Genomic DNA, 15148 nt, shown 5'->3' on the forward strand with positions numbered 1-15148 from the left:
CATTGTTTTGGTCACTACCCAAAGCTCATGACCATAGCTGAGGTTCGGAACATAGATGGACTAGTAAATTGAGAGCTGTGTCTTCCGCTCTAGCTCCCTCTTTACCCTGACAGTTCAGTGCAACACCTGCATTGCTGATGCTGCACCAAACTGTCCATCTCATGCTCCAATTTACCCTCATTCTTGAACAAGACCCTGAGATACTTAGACTCCTTCTCTTGGAGCAGTAACTCTCTCCCAACCCAGAAGGGACAATCCACCATCTTTCTTAGTTAGGTTTAGGAAAAGGATCATGGTTTTGGTTAAAATGAATACCAGATTTCTACCCAAAGGGGTTTTCTGCCAGAAATCCCTGAAGGCAATCTTCTCCCATGTCTGGATCCTTTGGTTCAACCTGTCCTTCACGAGTCCAACAAGGATACAGGAGTGCAATGCTAAATTAGCGGAGCACTCTTACCGATTTCATTAACCTGCTCACCTTGTCAAGTTAGCAGTAATAGATGAGCACTAATGAATCCAGCAGCTTTATGCTGAGAGTTCAAGAATCTTTCGCCAGTCCTTGATAAGACAGTTAGTGATAATAATGCATTACACATACAAATGCCCAGAAGATGTTAATCAAAATGCAAGAGCTGCTCCATGTTATAGGAAGACTTGTGTCTTTGTCTGGACTGATTTAACACTGCTTTTGCCAGTCTGAAGACAGAAGGAGATCTGCCCCAGAATACAGAAAACTCAGCAGCACTTCTGTAGACCTTTGCCTCTGTGGCAATCAACCGGCTCGTCTGAGGCAGTGATGGGTTGGACGGGGCGGGGGGGGTGGGGGGGGCATCTGTGTGAACTCCATTTGTTTCCCCCTCCAGGCCCCAGTGGCCAAAGCAAGGTCAGACTAGTCTCTGGAGCCGGACCGGGTGAATGGACCCCGATGGATTTTCTCTGGCTGAAATGATAGGCTTCTGTGCCCATTGATTGACTCTCTTTGAAGTTTAGTTTTCCATTTTACTGTATTGCCTTTGAGGATGCGGCTAACCCAAAAGAGCATAAATGGAGGGCTGGGGAGTGAGTAGGCGTGGGGATATTGCTTTGGATGCAAATCATTGACAATTTGTCTGTGGAAATTCAAATGGGGCTCTGGCTGTGAGGAGTTAATGAAGTACTGGACTCAGAGCTTCACTCCTCAGCTTGCAAACTGAGTAGAAAGGAATAGACTGTATGGCCCATGGATTTAATACCCCTCATATGTATTCACTCACATACTGTATTTTGACTCACTTAGCCATTCAGCCAAGTCCGTCAGTCGATCAGTGAATCAGTTAATCAGTCGGCTTCCTCTCTCACTCATGCACTCCCACTATCTCTCTTTCTTAGACAAACACACACACACACACACACACACACACACACACACTGCAATTGCTGGTAATCAACTCAGAGAAAAAGAGATGTGTATCTCTCAGCCCCTCAGGCATTCAAACAGTGATGGTGTATTCACTGCAGCGGCTCCATATTGTCTCTGAGGGCAGGAAACAAAACGTGAGCGGCTTAAAAGATTGAAGTCTGAAAGTCCAGCAGAGACACTTCCAAGTCAAACTTGTGATTCCCTTCACTTGCTTGCTGCTGATCTTGGTCTTGTACTCTACATGTTGGCTCACACCACATACTGTAGTCACCAGGACCAAACAGGCCTGTACAACAGCGGGTCGACTTTCCCGACAGCTTGAGCTGAGATGTCGCACTCACAGCTTCGCAATCAGTATGCTTTATGACTGAAACAATGTCATTGCTCATAGTGTGAATCTGAATTGTAATTAATGTCTCCCTCACGTTTTGCCATCATGTAACAATTACACATGACTATCAGGCAAGTGTGTAATTAGTATTCAGCTCTCCTCTGCAAATGTTCTCAAATCCCAGTTTGGCATTCAGCTAAAGCCTGTCTAGACCTGAGTAAACAGATCACAAGTAATGAAATGCAATGCAGGATGAGACAGTGTTTAAAAGGCTGGCCCACTCCGGTGCAGTATCGGTCCACTGAAAGTTACCTCTGTCCATATAAAGTCTGTATTTTGTGCACTTTAATTCAGCCCATGTAACCTCTGCTCCCTGTGTGTACTTACCATCTACTTCCCTCAGGGGAAATCAATGCAGACGGGTAGCGGACAGTGTTTATCTTCTATTGTGCAATGAAAAACGCTTAACATATATAGGGAGAGTCTGTCCTCTTGAAAGCTTTCAGCAGTGTTTTATTTAAGTAGGTCAGTGTTTTGTTGATATCTGATGTTGGGCCTGATGGAGAAAGCTGCACAGATAGACTCTGCTTTCACATAACGACAGCTCAGTGCTTCCCTCGTCTTTTTTTTTTATCTCTCTTTCCCTCCCTGTCTTCCCTTTTCTCTCAAGCTCTCGTGTCATACTAGTGCTTAACTATGCACAGATGATTTCGGAGGTGCTGAAGTTGGCTAAGTCCCCCATCAGGCTGTGGCATCCACACATGCAGCGAGCTGGGTTGCTTGCCTGTCTGTTTCGCATATCTCCCCTGGTGGAAGTGATAACACGTGGAGCTTTCACATTGTTGTTTTCTCAGCAAGGACTTGATGCAGTGAAAAGTGCCTGATGCAATCCCATGTTGAGTCCCCGGAGTGCAGCACTCATTTATGTACAGATAAGTTTGGTATTTTTTAGCCTGGACACTATTTTCCCATGTTTTTGTGTCTGCATGACCAATGTGGACTACTATTTTTTAAATTCGTCCCGTATTGAGCGAGAGGGCTGCAGCTGGCAGTGGCAAAATAAGCTGTAATGTAGCCATGCAGGGCATATTTGCAGCAATGTACATCCACTAAATGTGCTTGTTTTTGCCACTGACAGGCTCACATTGTTATTATAAGTGCCTGACAACATTATAGAAAGGATCCTTACAGAGTTAGACCTCGACTTTTTCTTAACCAAAAGCAATTTTGGGGCTGTTTCTCATTAAATAAAAAGGATCATACCCTTTACAAAAGGTCTGTCTCTGTAGGGATCCTTTCGATAATGTTGTCAGATGCTTAGAATGATAATCTGAGCCTGTCAGTGGCAAAAACAAGCACTTTTAGTGGACATATATTGATGATGCATAAATGCCCTGAGTGGTTATATTAGCAGCCTGTTTGGCTGCATTGGTGTCCTGGACCAATTTCAAATACTGTTTCCATTAGTCACTTATAGTGCTTTCAGACCTGGAGTTGTCTTGCTTTGGTCTGAATCAGGGACTAATTTCGTTACAAAGCTGCATAATTGCCTGGAGTTGGTTCGTGTTCTCACGGCAGCATTTACAAGCGGACCAGATAAAATGCCTTGCGTGAGAAAGCTGCTGTTGATTGGTCAGAATTTCCATGTGGGAAAAATCCAGGAAGTTAACAAAACGTTGAAGAAGAGTACACTTGCAAGATAAATGTGACACTTTCTAATGTCACAATGGAGGGACAACTACGCAGGTTGATTTTAGTGCTGGTGACTGTGGACTATATTGCTGTCATTGTTCATTTCAGTCAAACCATACAGTTTGAAAACGAGGCGCGGCTCCACCTAGGAAACAATGTTTTGATGCATTGGATGTGCTGAATGTGCATATTAAGGCAGTACAGGAGGAGGTGCACATTAATAATCCTCCAGGACTGTAACATGCTCATGTTTAACCCAAACAATGTGTCATGTGACTGCAGCTGGTTCAGATCGAGGTCGGAACACGTTCTCACCACAAACTGCACCAGTGTTTGTTATTAACTGGACCGAGACCACCTCTTCAAGAAGGTCTCGGTCCAGTTGTTTTGGTGCACAGCAGAGTGCGATTATTGTGTTCACACCTGCCCAAACGAACCACACTTAGGGGGCAAACGAACTTGAGTTTGATTGAAATGAACCAAACTGGGCAGGTGTGAGAGCACCCTTGAGCCATTCATTCATAATGTCAACTTTATCTTATTAAGTATTGATTGTAAACAAAAAAAAATCTCAGCAAGAAAAGTGTTGATAATTTGTCTGAGTGCTTGTACAGGAAAAGTAGCACATGACAAACAGCTCACAATCAGCACTGCAGGTATAATTGACCCACTTCTCAACACGTGCTGTAAAACACATCGTAACATAAACTGTAAAGTGTGATGAAACTTCTGTCCTCAATTGCTTTTGAGGGACAGAAATGCCAACACTGACCTGTTTTCATGCTTGTGTCTGGCTCTCTGTGTGGAGCCGAGAAGTGTTTTTCACAGGGAGGCTTGGAAAAAACACAAGATGAAAGAAAAGAGGAAGAGAATAGTCTCATATTGTGCTTCAACAGAAAAGAGAACTGTGCTGTTTTTCGACCGTCTACTTGCAAGTGTGTATTTGCATTAAAAAGAGAAGATAGTTGTGCACAGTGCGCAGGGAGGGGAGAAACATTGTCCCTCCCTTCCTCCTTACTTCCTTCAGAACAGCTGTGTGTGTCTACGGCAGGGTGGAGTAAAGGGGGGGCCATAAAAAGGGGGAAGGAAGGGAAATGATGTTCTCACACTACAGCTTCAGACTTTTACCTCAGACAATGCTGTATGGATTCTGATTGACAGCTATCAAGTTTTCTCTCCCGGTGTATTGCCTGAGCGACAGTGAGTGTGAGGTGTCATTGTCAATCTTGCCTTTCTCCTTGTGGCTGACAGTGACATCAACACCCTCGCTCTTGTCAGCTTGCCTGCGCCGGTACTTGTGGGAATGATGACTGAGCTCAGGACAGCTAAGAATGCCTTATTGGACGGACTGTTCAACAGTCCCGCCAGTAAGCCTTTTCCCAAGAGGCGATGCCTCAGTGATGTGAGTATTTTTCACTTGCTGGAAGTGAGAGATTCTTCTCGCTCTAGTTATTGTTGCTTGTTTAATTCTTAAGGTGGCTTGGAGACAGAGCTATAATATGTGTCCAGTGCTGCAGGACAATAGATATTGGATTTTTGTACATTGTACAGATAGATACATGCTCCACTGCCCTGGGATCTGTTTTTAGCCCCATACAGATCATCTGTGTTAGGGGAGAAAGTGCCTCCAGCACAGACTTTTTTCTTTTTTAACCTGATGACAGCACGCAAAATAGAAGTCACAAACTCTGCAATGATGCTGCTTTTATTAGGACACATATCTACATAGCTATTTGCTCATGTTCTGCTGCACTGAAACGGCTCCCCCACAATCCAGGAGTGCATTGCCTCCCATCTTTCTCCGGAGAGATTCAGCACTGATGTGGTTACTGTATGGTTCACTGCTAATCTGGTCAGCATAAGACAATGTTTGTTGATGTTTGTTTTGCAGTCAGGAGAGCGGTATCTCCCCAAATATCATATGGCACTGTTTATTTTCACATGCAACAATAGACTACAGGCTGCACCTTTGGCTTTATGAGGTCAGGGTGTGTGTTTGTGAAAGTGTGCTTTTACGGCGGGCGGTAGGTGTGTGTTTAAGTATCTTTTAGCACGTGCAAAAATGTTTCTGTGCATGCACGTGAATGCTTTCCCGTGGTTTTGTGTGTGTGTGTGTGTGTGTTTTGCACGTCCTGCAGCGCCCCTCAGTAAATTTAAGCTGTCATGTGGAAACATCAGCTTGGCACTTCAGTCCACTTGTGTTACATGGTGAACAGAGGGCTCACCCCACAACAAGCACTGCCGCCAGGGCTGCTGCGATCCTCTTCATCTCAGGTTTGAGCTGCTTAACATCCATAACGTGGCCTCTGCAGATGAGAAAGCATGCCTGCGGGCGTTTCCTTGTACTTTAACCTGGAGCAGTACCTCAGCTAATTGGACAAAAAACTAAACGATGTTCTGCGGTAGTGCATGGTTCAGGTGTGATTATGAATTTAGAAGCTGGATTGAAGCCTCCTTGTGTAATGAGCAGCACTGGTGTTAGTACACCAGACTGACATGAAACCCAGTTGCCAGACCGTCCATGCTCAATTATTTTTGTTTCCTGCCTTGCACACTTTGTATCTGCTTGTTATCTGATAGGTTAAGTGTCTCATTCACACATTAATGTGCCTCAGACGCCCAGCTCTGAGTGTCTTCCAGCTAATTTTGCCATGCGTGCAGTCAGATGAGCTGTTGGCTGTAGCAACAGAGAGAGGCACCATGGAGCTTTGAGGCTCATTTTCCCCGTAGACTTACTTGTTTACAGTGTGTTTGTCTTGAAGCATGGAGGAACAATTCTCCTGGAGTTGAATGGCGTCTCAGTGAGATTGGTGTCAAGTGGGGTGGGGGATGTGTTACGGAGTGCCGTCATAGTGAGATGAGGAATTAGGGGGTGTCAGAGATTCCAGCAGGAGGTCCCATGTCTTGAGACTGCACAGCCAGCTTTAGCAGTGAGCAGAGATGAAGGATAAGTGAAGGCTGCGGGGGAAACATATCCAGACAACTTATAAACGCTTTGTGGATCTGTGTCAACTCTCTTCCCCAGACCTCGGACCTGTTTGCCATGATCGAGAGGATGCAGGTACTGTAAGCGGTCCCCGGGTTCTGCCTTTCGTACTCACTGCTTAAACGTGACCATTTTTCCTCCTAAGCTTTAATCAGAGAGCATCCTCAGAAATTCACTTGCTTTGGACATAAAACTTCCATTTACTTCTATTCTGAGACTCACGTTTTTCTGCTTTTCCTGCTATTTTTGTACTCCAGATCACAACCCTGCTACTGCAACACTTTTGTGTGTCCCTCTCTTTGCCATTTATGTTTTGGGGTTTTTTTTGTATTCGCAGCAGTGACAGCCCTAGGCTGCCTCTGGAAACCTGATGCTTGTGAATGTGCTGAACAGAGCCTTTTTGTTTCCTCTTCACAGCTGTGTAGTTTTGTCTGCGTCACCAGACGTGTGAAATATTGTTATGGATTTGTAGGGATGCAGTTTGTTTTGTAGCCTGTGATGTTCAACTCCAGAGTAACACAAAACAGAAGCAAGAGTAGCAGATTCTGAGTAAGCCAGTGGAAAGAGATCAACACATATTAAACATATCCTCTTTGCTACTGTGGACATTCACACATTTTTTTATTTTTACTGAATCTAAATACAGTTCTTTTTCTTCCTTTTAAATCTGAATTAAAGTTCCAGTGTGTAGGATTTAGGAGGATATATTGGCAGGAATGGAATATAACATAATAATTGTGTTTTCTGTAGTGTGTAATCACCTGAAAATAAGAATCATTGTGTTTTTGTCACCTTGGAATGAGCTGTTTATATCTATAGAGGTAGCAGGTTCTTGTCTACGGAGGTTGCACCACCATGTTTCCACAGTTTTGGAGAGGTAGAGACCTCTGCGAATTATTTGGCTCCTGGGAAAAACCTCCTAAACATCTGGATCTTTAGTTATCAGAAAAAAGTTGAGCACACATAAGCAGATGCAAGAATAGTAGCCTGTCTTCAACATGCCAGACAGCACAGGAGAAACACTGATATGATACTGATACTGATACTGATAGGGGGCAGCAGTAGTTCAGTCCCCAGGGACTTGGTTTGGGAACCGGAGGATTGCCTGCTCAAGTCCCTGTCCGGACCAAATATGAACCACTGCTTTATCCAGTATTCCACTGGTCCATTTTTTTCTGTAAAGGAGGAGACCTCTGTGGATAACTCGGCTCATGGTACAAACCTCTGCAACAATAAACACTGAAGGAATTCTAACCGGCAGAAGTTTCAGCTGGTTGAAATCTGCAATCCTCACTGCTAGATGCCACTAAATCCCTCTAATGCAGGATTTATGCTTCTGCGTCAAATCAACGTCGTACTTACGTCATACAACGTCGGTTCTACATCAATGCAGAGCTAACGCTGTACCCTATAGCCAGGCCATAGCCTGACGTGCACCTACTCAAAAATGTAACTCCACGTTGTGGCAACGCAGACCTCCTGTCTATTTCTATAAGCTGACACCATTTTCCTCAGTGGAAGCAAAGCTGTTATTTACCTCCAGAAAAACAGCACTTTAAGTCTTGTGTGTGATTTATCCTGGCTTCATATGAGCAGAGGAAATCTCCGCTCGTCACTAGGCTAATTTATACAATGTAAAATGCCATAGGCTTGTGCTAAAAACATTAGCATGGTGTATTTGTTTGGAAAATGTGTCAGGTGTTTGTCTGTGAATGCTGCGAGTTATAGTGAAGCTGATTTGTGCACTTGTGTTTGCAATTGACGTTATTAAGCCATGTTTAATGTGTGTTTTGAATCAACTAATCTTACCAGCATTTTTCAGAAACCCAGACACTGACTTGTGTTTTGGAGGTGTAACTGCAGAGTGACACAGACACACCATCGCACAAGTATAAATACTCACAATGGCGTACCCCATGTGCGTCGGCTACAGCGTAGGTTCTGCATAGACGCACAAGTATGAATCCCATTTAAATCTTACACACTGTTCCTTTAAGTCTTCTTCTAAGAGGTCAAATATCGTATGAAATTGATCTTATAGCTTGGGCATTGCTGTGTCATGGTCAAATTAACATGATCTGAAACACCATTTAAATCTGAACTGTCTACAATGATACTATCTTAGTTAGAAACATAGAAATATTGCTAAAGGAGGCACAAAAACATGATCTAGCTTTGGAGTATGTACAACACTGGAGAAGCTCAAACATTTCTCTGAAGTTTCACTGCTGGAAAAAGAATCACAGGCATAAAAGGCGTGATGTCAAGGCGTGAAGATCTGTATCACTAATACGTTCATTTTAATTGTAAAGTGTGAAGTGTTTCTGAGCTTCATGGGGATTTTAGGGAAGATTCAAATTGTATTCATTTTTTTTTAGCTTTTGGTTGAGAAGCACCTGAACAGCACAGAAGCAGTTCTCCCGGGTTGCAGATGGCAGTAACATATCTTACCAGCAGTAATGCATATTCTCCAACAAGTAAAGGGAATGAGGGAGGGAGGGAGAGACAGAAGCAGCGGAACCGTCTTCAAAGAATGAATTTAATGAAAGCATTTCCAATTTCCATTTGATTCATCTCCTGTAGTCCTAAAAAAAAAAAAAAAAAGTGCATCAAATTTGATACGTTTCAAATCTTGCTGGAGGGCATTCCACACAAAGAGGCCACTGATCAGGAATGCTTTGTTCCTCATCTCTCTCCCTCTGTGCTTTGGGAACTGTCAGTAGTTATGAGTCAGCAGAATAAAGATAGAGTAGATGGAAAGCCCTTTTTGGCACTTTCTGGCCCTTTAGTGAAATTGTGGTTTGTGGTATATCTGCAGTATGGCGTGAAGGAAACACCTTCTCTGTCCTCATGGATCTCTGCTTATCTTTTCACCAGCTATAGTCCGCAAACTATCGATCCTCTTTACTTCCTTTTTCTGTTGTCCATCTGCTGATTGAGCTCGTGTTATGTAAACATGAATTATTGTCACAGAGACTAATCTCACTCTATGCTGCTGCATACATTTCAAATGATACAAATGTTCTGTGTCATGCATGTCTTTGTTTATCTTTCTGAACCTGTGTCGTAGATATTCCACCTGTTCTCTCAGTTTGCTTTCATTTCTCTCTCCGCAGGGTTGCAGAATGGATGAGCAAAGATGCCCCCTCCCTCCGCCCCTCAAAGTGAGTCGCAAATCCTCACATCTCCTCAGAGACCACAGTCTGGTAAAGCATCCGTAATGGCAGAGTTATAAACCTTTCCTTATCAGCTGTCAGACAGGCTTTAGGACGCTCACCGACGGAGTTAGGAACTCGACGGGGACTGGGATTGCAAAATCCTAAGCTGTCCTGTTACCTAGAAAGGCTGATGCAGTCGGCAGTGAAGACGGGGAAATACTCTCAGCTGGAGCTCTGAGGTCAAGTCAGAGAGGGCAAACAATAGATGGTAATCATCGGAATGAAGAGTGTAAACCATTTAATATTGTGGACTGATAACGGTCAGATAACTTGGTGAGGGTTTGACCGCCCTGTGATGTGTATAATATAGCTTTAGAGTTCGCAGTCCTGCTGGCATTAATAATTAAAGGGAAAATGCCACCCTATAAAAATGTGTAAATGAGCTATCACTATACGGCCAAAAGAATGTGGACATCCATGTGTGATTATTGAACATCTAATTCCAAAACCATGGGCATTATGCTGCTGTAACAACAATGCTGCTGCCCCCTCACAAAAATATTCAAATATAAAGTCACTTTCCAACTGCACAAAAAAAACACCTGCTAACATCTGTCTTTTCAATGCATCAGCAAAGATTTTAATTGGCATTCACACCCGTGTCAAATGACTCTTAGTAGGCATGGGTATTTGTTGCCTCTGGCTCCAATCGGCATTGATGGCAACATAACAACTGGGTGAATGTGCTAATTTAAGCCCCTTCCTCCTTCACCAGCAAGATGCAATGATGAGCCGTCACAAAACACTGTCCGTCTCTGCTCAAGCAGCACTCAAACGTCGATCCAAATTAGTCTGCACCGTGTTCAAAAGAGAGACTGGATAACTGGGAGATGTATGAAAAGAAGTAAGCATCATGAAGCTTTCATAGACCTCCATGCTCCTCTCTGCTGTCTACCTGTTCTCCGGCCTGTCTGTGACGTTGAACGTGACACACCAAAAAGAAAACACCACACGCAGAAAAGCATACTCATCTGCTGCAGAGCTGCTCTCATCTACTGGCAGTGGGAAAGGTAGTGTGAAAGCCTATTTTTTGCAGGTTTACCTGTGTGTACAAAACCCACATACACAGGCTAATTTTGAGTCCGTTTTTTTCGTGGGAAAATGTCAAACATCTAAAACTGAACAACTTCACGTGTGTGTCGATCACATTTGCACGCTGAGTCCGAAACTTTCGTCAGTCATTAAAATTTTTGGAACAGGTTTGATTTTTTGCATTTTTTGCATCCGTCAGAGCCTTTAGAGACGTGTGACTGAGAATCAGTGAAGAAAATGTGTTGGCAGAGGAATCATTCCATAACTCAGACAGCTACGTTCAACAGGTTAGATAGTAATATTCAGGTGGATGATGATGACGAGGAGGAGGATGTGGACCGCACACAGAATGTAGAGACAGAGAGATGGGACAGCTCCGCCCCTTCATGCAGCTGCAGTGCCAAATGAGAGACAGGGAGGGAGTGGTGACAGCCAGATAGGTAGCTCTAATGGAGAGAGGCAAAAGAGGAAATGTGTCTTTTCATTTTGTCACGTATTGCGAATTTTCAAATGAATAGAACAATAAATATGCACCTGAATCATACTGGCACACAGAAACCAAAAGGTTTCTGTGTGCCAGTATGATTCAGGTGCATTTTCATGCCACCCCAAGATTGTCAGAGGCTCCATCTGGCCACCTTTGTTAAAACCTTCTGTTGGCGCCACTGCTGTAACAGCCTCAACTTCTCTGAACAGGCTCTCCAGGAAAACTTTTGAGCCTAGCTTTAACCGATTTGTTTCTGTTCAGCCACAGAGCATTAGTGAGGTCAGGCACTGATGGTGGGCGATAAGGCCTGGATTTCAGTCAGCATTACACTTCATCCCAAAGGGGCCAGATGGAGTCGTTGTCGGGCTCTGTGCAGGCCGGTCAAGTTCTTCCACACTAAACTTGGATAACTGTTTCTTTAAGGAGCTGGCATTGTGCAGGGGGATAGTGTCATGTTGAAACAGGACAGGGTCTTCTCTAAACTGTTGCAACAAAGTTGGAAGAACACTGTGGTCTAAAATACAGTATATAATAATATCAGTGTGTCCTGCAGCTGTTAGGTTTCCCTTAGTTAGCGCTAATGAGCTTAGCTCACACCATGAAACAGCCCCAGACCAAATTTATATAAAACAGGCCCATACTTTGGGATATACTTAAGATTATTTTTTGAGGGGGGCTTTTTGCTTTTTTTTTAATTGATAGGACAGTATTAATTTTAAAAGGGGAGAAAGAGAGAGAGAGAGGATGACACACAGCAAGGGACTGCAGGCTGGAATTAAACCCATGGCTGCTGCAGCAAGGATGTTGCCTTTGTACATGGGACACCTGCTCTACCCACTGAGCTACTGGGCACCTGTGCTTTGGGATTTACTTTAGTGTTCCATGGCTCATGCATGTCTGGGTCAGCCTGTTGGTGTATGCAGACAATGTGATGAAGCTGCAGTGGAGGCTTTTTTTTTTTTGCAGCAACTCTTAGATGTATACCATGCAGGATTTTCCAAAATGTGTAGACTCATACAAAAGTAATCCCTCTTATTCATCTCTTATGACTTGCTAGAAGTATGTTTTGATGGATTTATCTGCAGACACCCTGCCCTCTGCCTGTATTTTCTCCTTATTTTGTTGTGTTCGGGACATTTCTGGGCACAGTGCACAGGTGAGAACAGGACTTTATAGTGACCAGGTGCCAGACAATAAGCAATAGGCATCCAAGAGGACGCTTTGAAGATCGTGGACCCAGTGCCAAAAAAATCTGAGGGTGGCTTTCTCTCATGCTGGCAAGCATGTTTACAAACAGTAACCCACAATTCCTGCGTAGATTTAGGGCTGCCCTCAACTAAGAATTTCCTAGTCGTCCAGTAGTCGTCATTTAGGGCCATTAGTCGACTAGTCGCCTGCATTTTTACGATTTAAATTTGATAATTAAATGATATATTTTGGGCGGGGCAACACAATGGTTTGAGTTGAAGGTGTGAGAAAGAATAGTATCAGTAACATTGTTAACACTGTGCTACATTACAGAGAAATACAAAAGCGTACTAATAAACCTTCATTAATATAGGCCTATATTTTATCTACAAGTGCACGTCACACACTGAGCGAGCCGCCTGTTAATGACGCTGTGGGCTAATGGGCATGTAGCTACTTCCATGTTTCAGATGATACGTCATGTTTGTAGTCGACCAATGAAGATGAGTTTACATATCACCTTGGGTTCGTCCTTCACCTTCTCAAAATGATCCCACACTTTGGATTTCCTGCCCGACATGTTATTGACTAGCCTGTGGAATAACCGCAGGTACCAGCCCTGGAAATTAACGTCACTCCTGTCTGACTGCTGAGCGTGGCCACTTCCTGTTGCTGTCCTTTCAAATTAAATTCCCACATGGTCCAGTCATATAGGTTTGGATTTATTTTGACAAGGTGCAGCTCCTCATAGAGTTTCACGTTTGTTTGTTCTTGCCAACTAATGACCTTTCTGGTTGACCAACATTTGGTTGACTTGTACGGGGCAGCCCTGCATCGTATACCCTTAACACCAATAAAACATCAGACTTTGTTATTGGCCCTTTTTTAGAGTGCTCTGTCCAGACCAAACATTTCTAGCCACACTAGCTAGCGGCTCTCTGAAGGTCACAGTCAACCAGATAGTTGTTCAGTCAGCCCATCACTTTGGCCCTGACTGAAATACCTCAGCTACTATAGAATAGACTGAAATTAAATTGTGTATAGGCATTCAATGTTCCCAGATGATTTAACCTACTGACTTTGGCAATATCCTGACTTTTCCTCCAGCACCACCATGAGGTTGACATAATTTGTTTTATGTTAAAATGTCTTGATAATTATTGGCTTGATTGCCATAGGATTTTGACACAAATGGAGTGAATCCTCTTTACTTTGGTGTTCCTCTGACTGTCCCTCTAGTTCCTCCTCCATGGTTGCTACAGTTGCCAATAACGCAATGTCATCAGAAAGGTTACATTTTGTGTAAGGGACTTTGCGTTCACTTAGTTGAGCATAAGACGAAGTTCTCTTGCTTTCACTTTTGCTACGTATAGCTGTTATAACTTGTAATGGAACAGGTCCAGGTACACTCTGCTGAGGTTGTTGAAAGGCGTTCTTGGGAAATGGACAAAATCACTTTCTGAAATTGAAGGGAAGTGTGTTTGCCAAGGAAGTAAGCTGCAATGTTTTGTCACAAAAATGTTTTTCTGCAAAGGACATCAGAATACCACAGTAACTGAATACAACTATCAGATGGTAAAATGAGGGATGCAATGTTTGTTATTGTGTGATGTCCAGCGATGTGTTTTAAATAGGACTGCATGCATTAGCTGCCAGTAACTGAAAGTAAACTTCTCTCACAAAAACATATCCAACAGAAAGCAAGGCACTTTCTTTTTCAAAGTGAAAGATTGTATTGTTGTCTTTTTGTCATGTCACTGCTGAGATTTTTTAACACCCACTCATGAAATAAAATATTTCAACATTTACTAAATGACAAGCTGAAATGACAACTTACATTCTAACAATGAGAGCAGTGAGTGCAGATTTATGACTTGCATTCACCAGAGAGGATATAAGGCATTTGTCAGACGTCCTGCTAATGTGGCCTCTGTCATGTTTGCAGGATGAGAAAAGTAACCCTGAAAAATGATGACACTGTAGTTAATATTCTGTCACAGTGTTAAGATGCTCATTGTTATTTCCTCAAAGAACCAAAAGTGAAAGTATGACTTGAAGCGGCTGTTTGTCAGCTTGACTCATATTTGTTTCCCTCCCTGCAGACAGAAGAGGACTACATCCCTTATCCCAGCGTCCACGAGGTACATGCCACACTCTCTCCCCACAGATAACTCACAATGCACGCAGACACTGCAAAGCTAAATGTTTAAACAGGATAAACAAAAGCACACATGAAAGCAGTGCAGTGCTCGATGTAACACGCCAGCTAATCAGTGTTATTATTGTCCATCACTGTCAGGTTCTGGGTCGCACGAGCCCCTTTCCACTCATCCTGCTGCCCCAGTTTGGCGGTTACTGGATCGAGGGGACCAATCATGAGCCTAAAGACCCACCAGAGGCCGATCAACCCCCCTGTCCTACCTCCCACGTCAAATTGGAGACGAACAGCCTCGCCAAGATCTACAGGAAGCAATTCATGGGCAAGGTGAGGATGGGGAAAAGAGGTCTGGTTTTAAGCATCACAAAACAAGATTCAAGATCACACAGAGTGGGAAATTTGTCTTTGGCCCTACACCCATATTGCAGCCATAGAAATACAACATACAACATTGACAAATCAACATTATACCCAACGTAGCAAGAAGAAACCTTAAAAGATAACTTGCAAATCAGCAAATCGTTATAATCCAATGCCAGATCTGGATTTATCTAACATTGTTTAAAAGCTTGATGGACAGAGATATGAATGAACTTTTAAATCTGTTCACTCTAAATCTCCGACCAGAGGGCAGCAGCTTGTACTCTGTATGCAGAA

General features: G+C 43.4%; 1 protein-coding gene across 14 annotated transcripts in view; it reads left to right on the forward strand.

Annotated features, from left to right (window-relative positions):
• Positions 1-15148, forward strand: part of rap1gapb (RAP1 GTPase activating protein b) — a 199524-nt gene that overhangs the window by 147188 nt on the left and 37188 nt on the right. For 9 of the 14 annotated variants that reach the window (XM_078170421.1, XM_078170375.1, XM_078170396.1 and 6 more), the window contains 4 exons: positions 6448-6483; positions 9525-9572; positions 14436-14474; positions 14633-14818. In XM_078170421.1, the coding sequence (XP_078026547.1) occupies positions 6466-6483; positions 9525-9572; positions 14436-14474; positions 14633-14818 (291 nt within the window). In that variant the 5' untranslated portion in view covers positions 6448-6465. Of the gene's footprint in view, positions 1-4526; positions 4825-6447; positions 6484-9524; positions 9573-14435; positions 14475-14632; positions 14819-15148 lie in introns of those variants that run through there. The other 5 variants (XM_033626130.2, XM_033626127.2, XM_078170432.1 and 2 more) reach the window with 2 other exon arrangements.

Source organism: Epinephelus lanceolatus, chromosome 1 (genome assembly GCF_041903045.1).
Source record: "Epinephelus lanceolatus isolate andai-2023 chromosome 1, ASM4190304v1, whole genome shotgun sequence".
Classification (NCBI taxonomy): Eukaryota; Metazoa; Chordata; class Actinopteri; order Perciformes; family Serranidae; genus Epinephelus; species Epinephelus lanceolatus.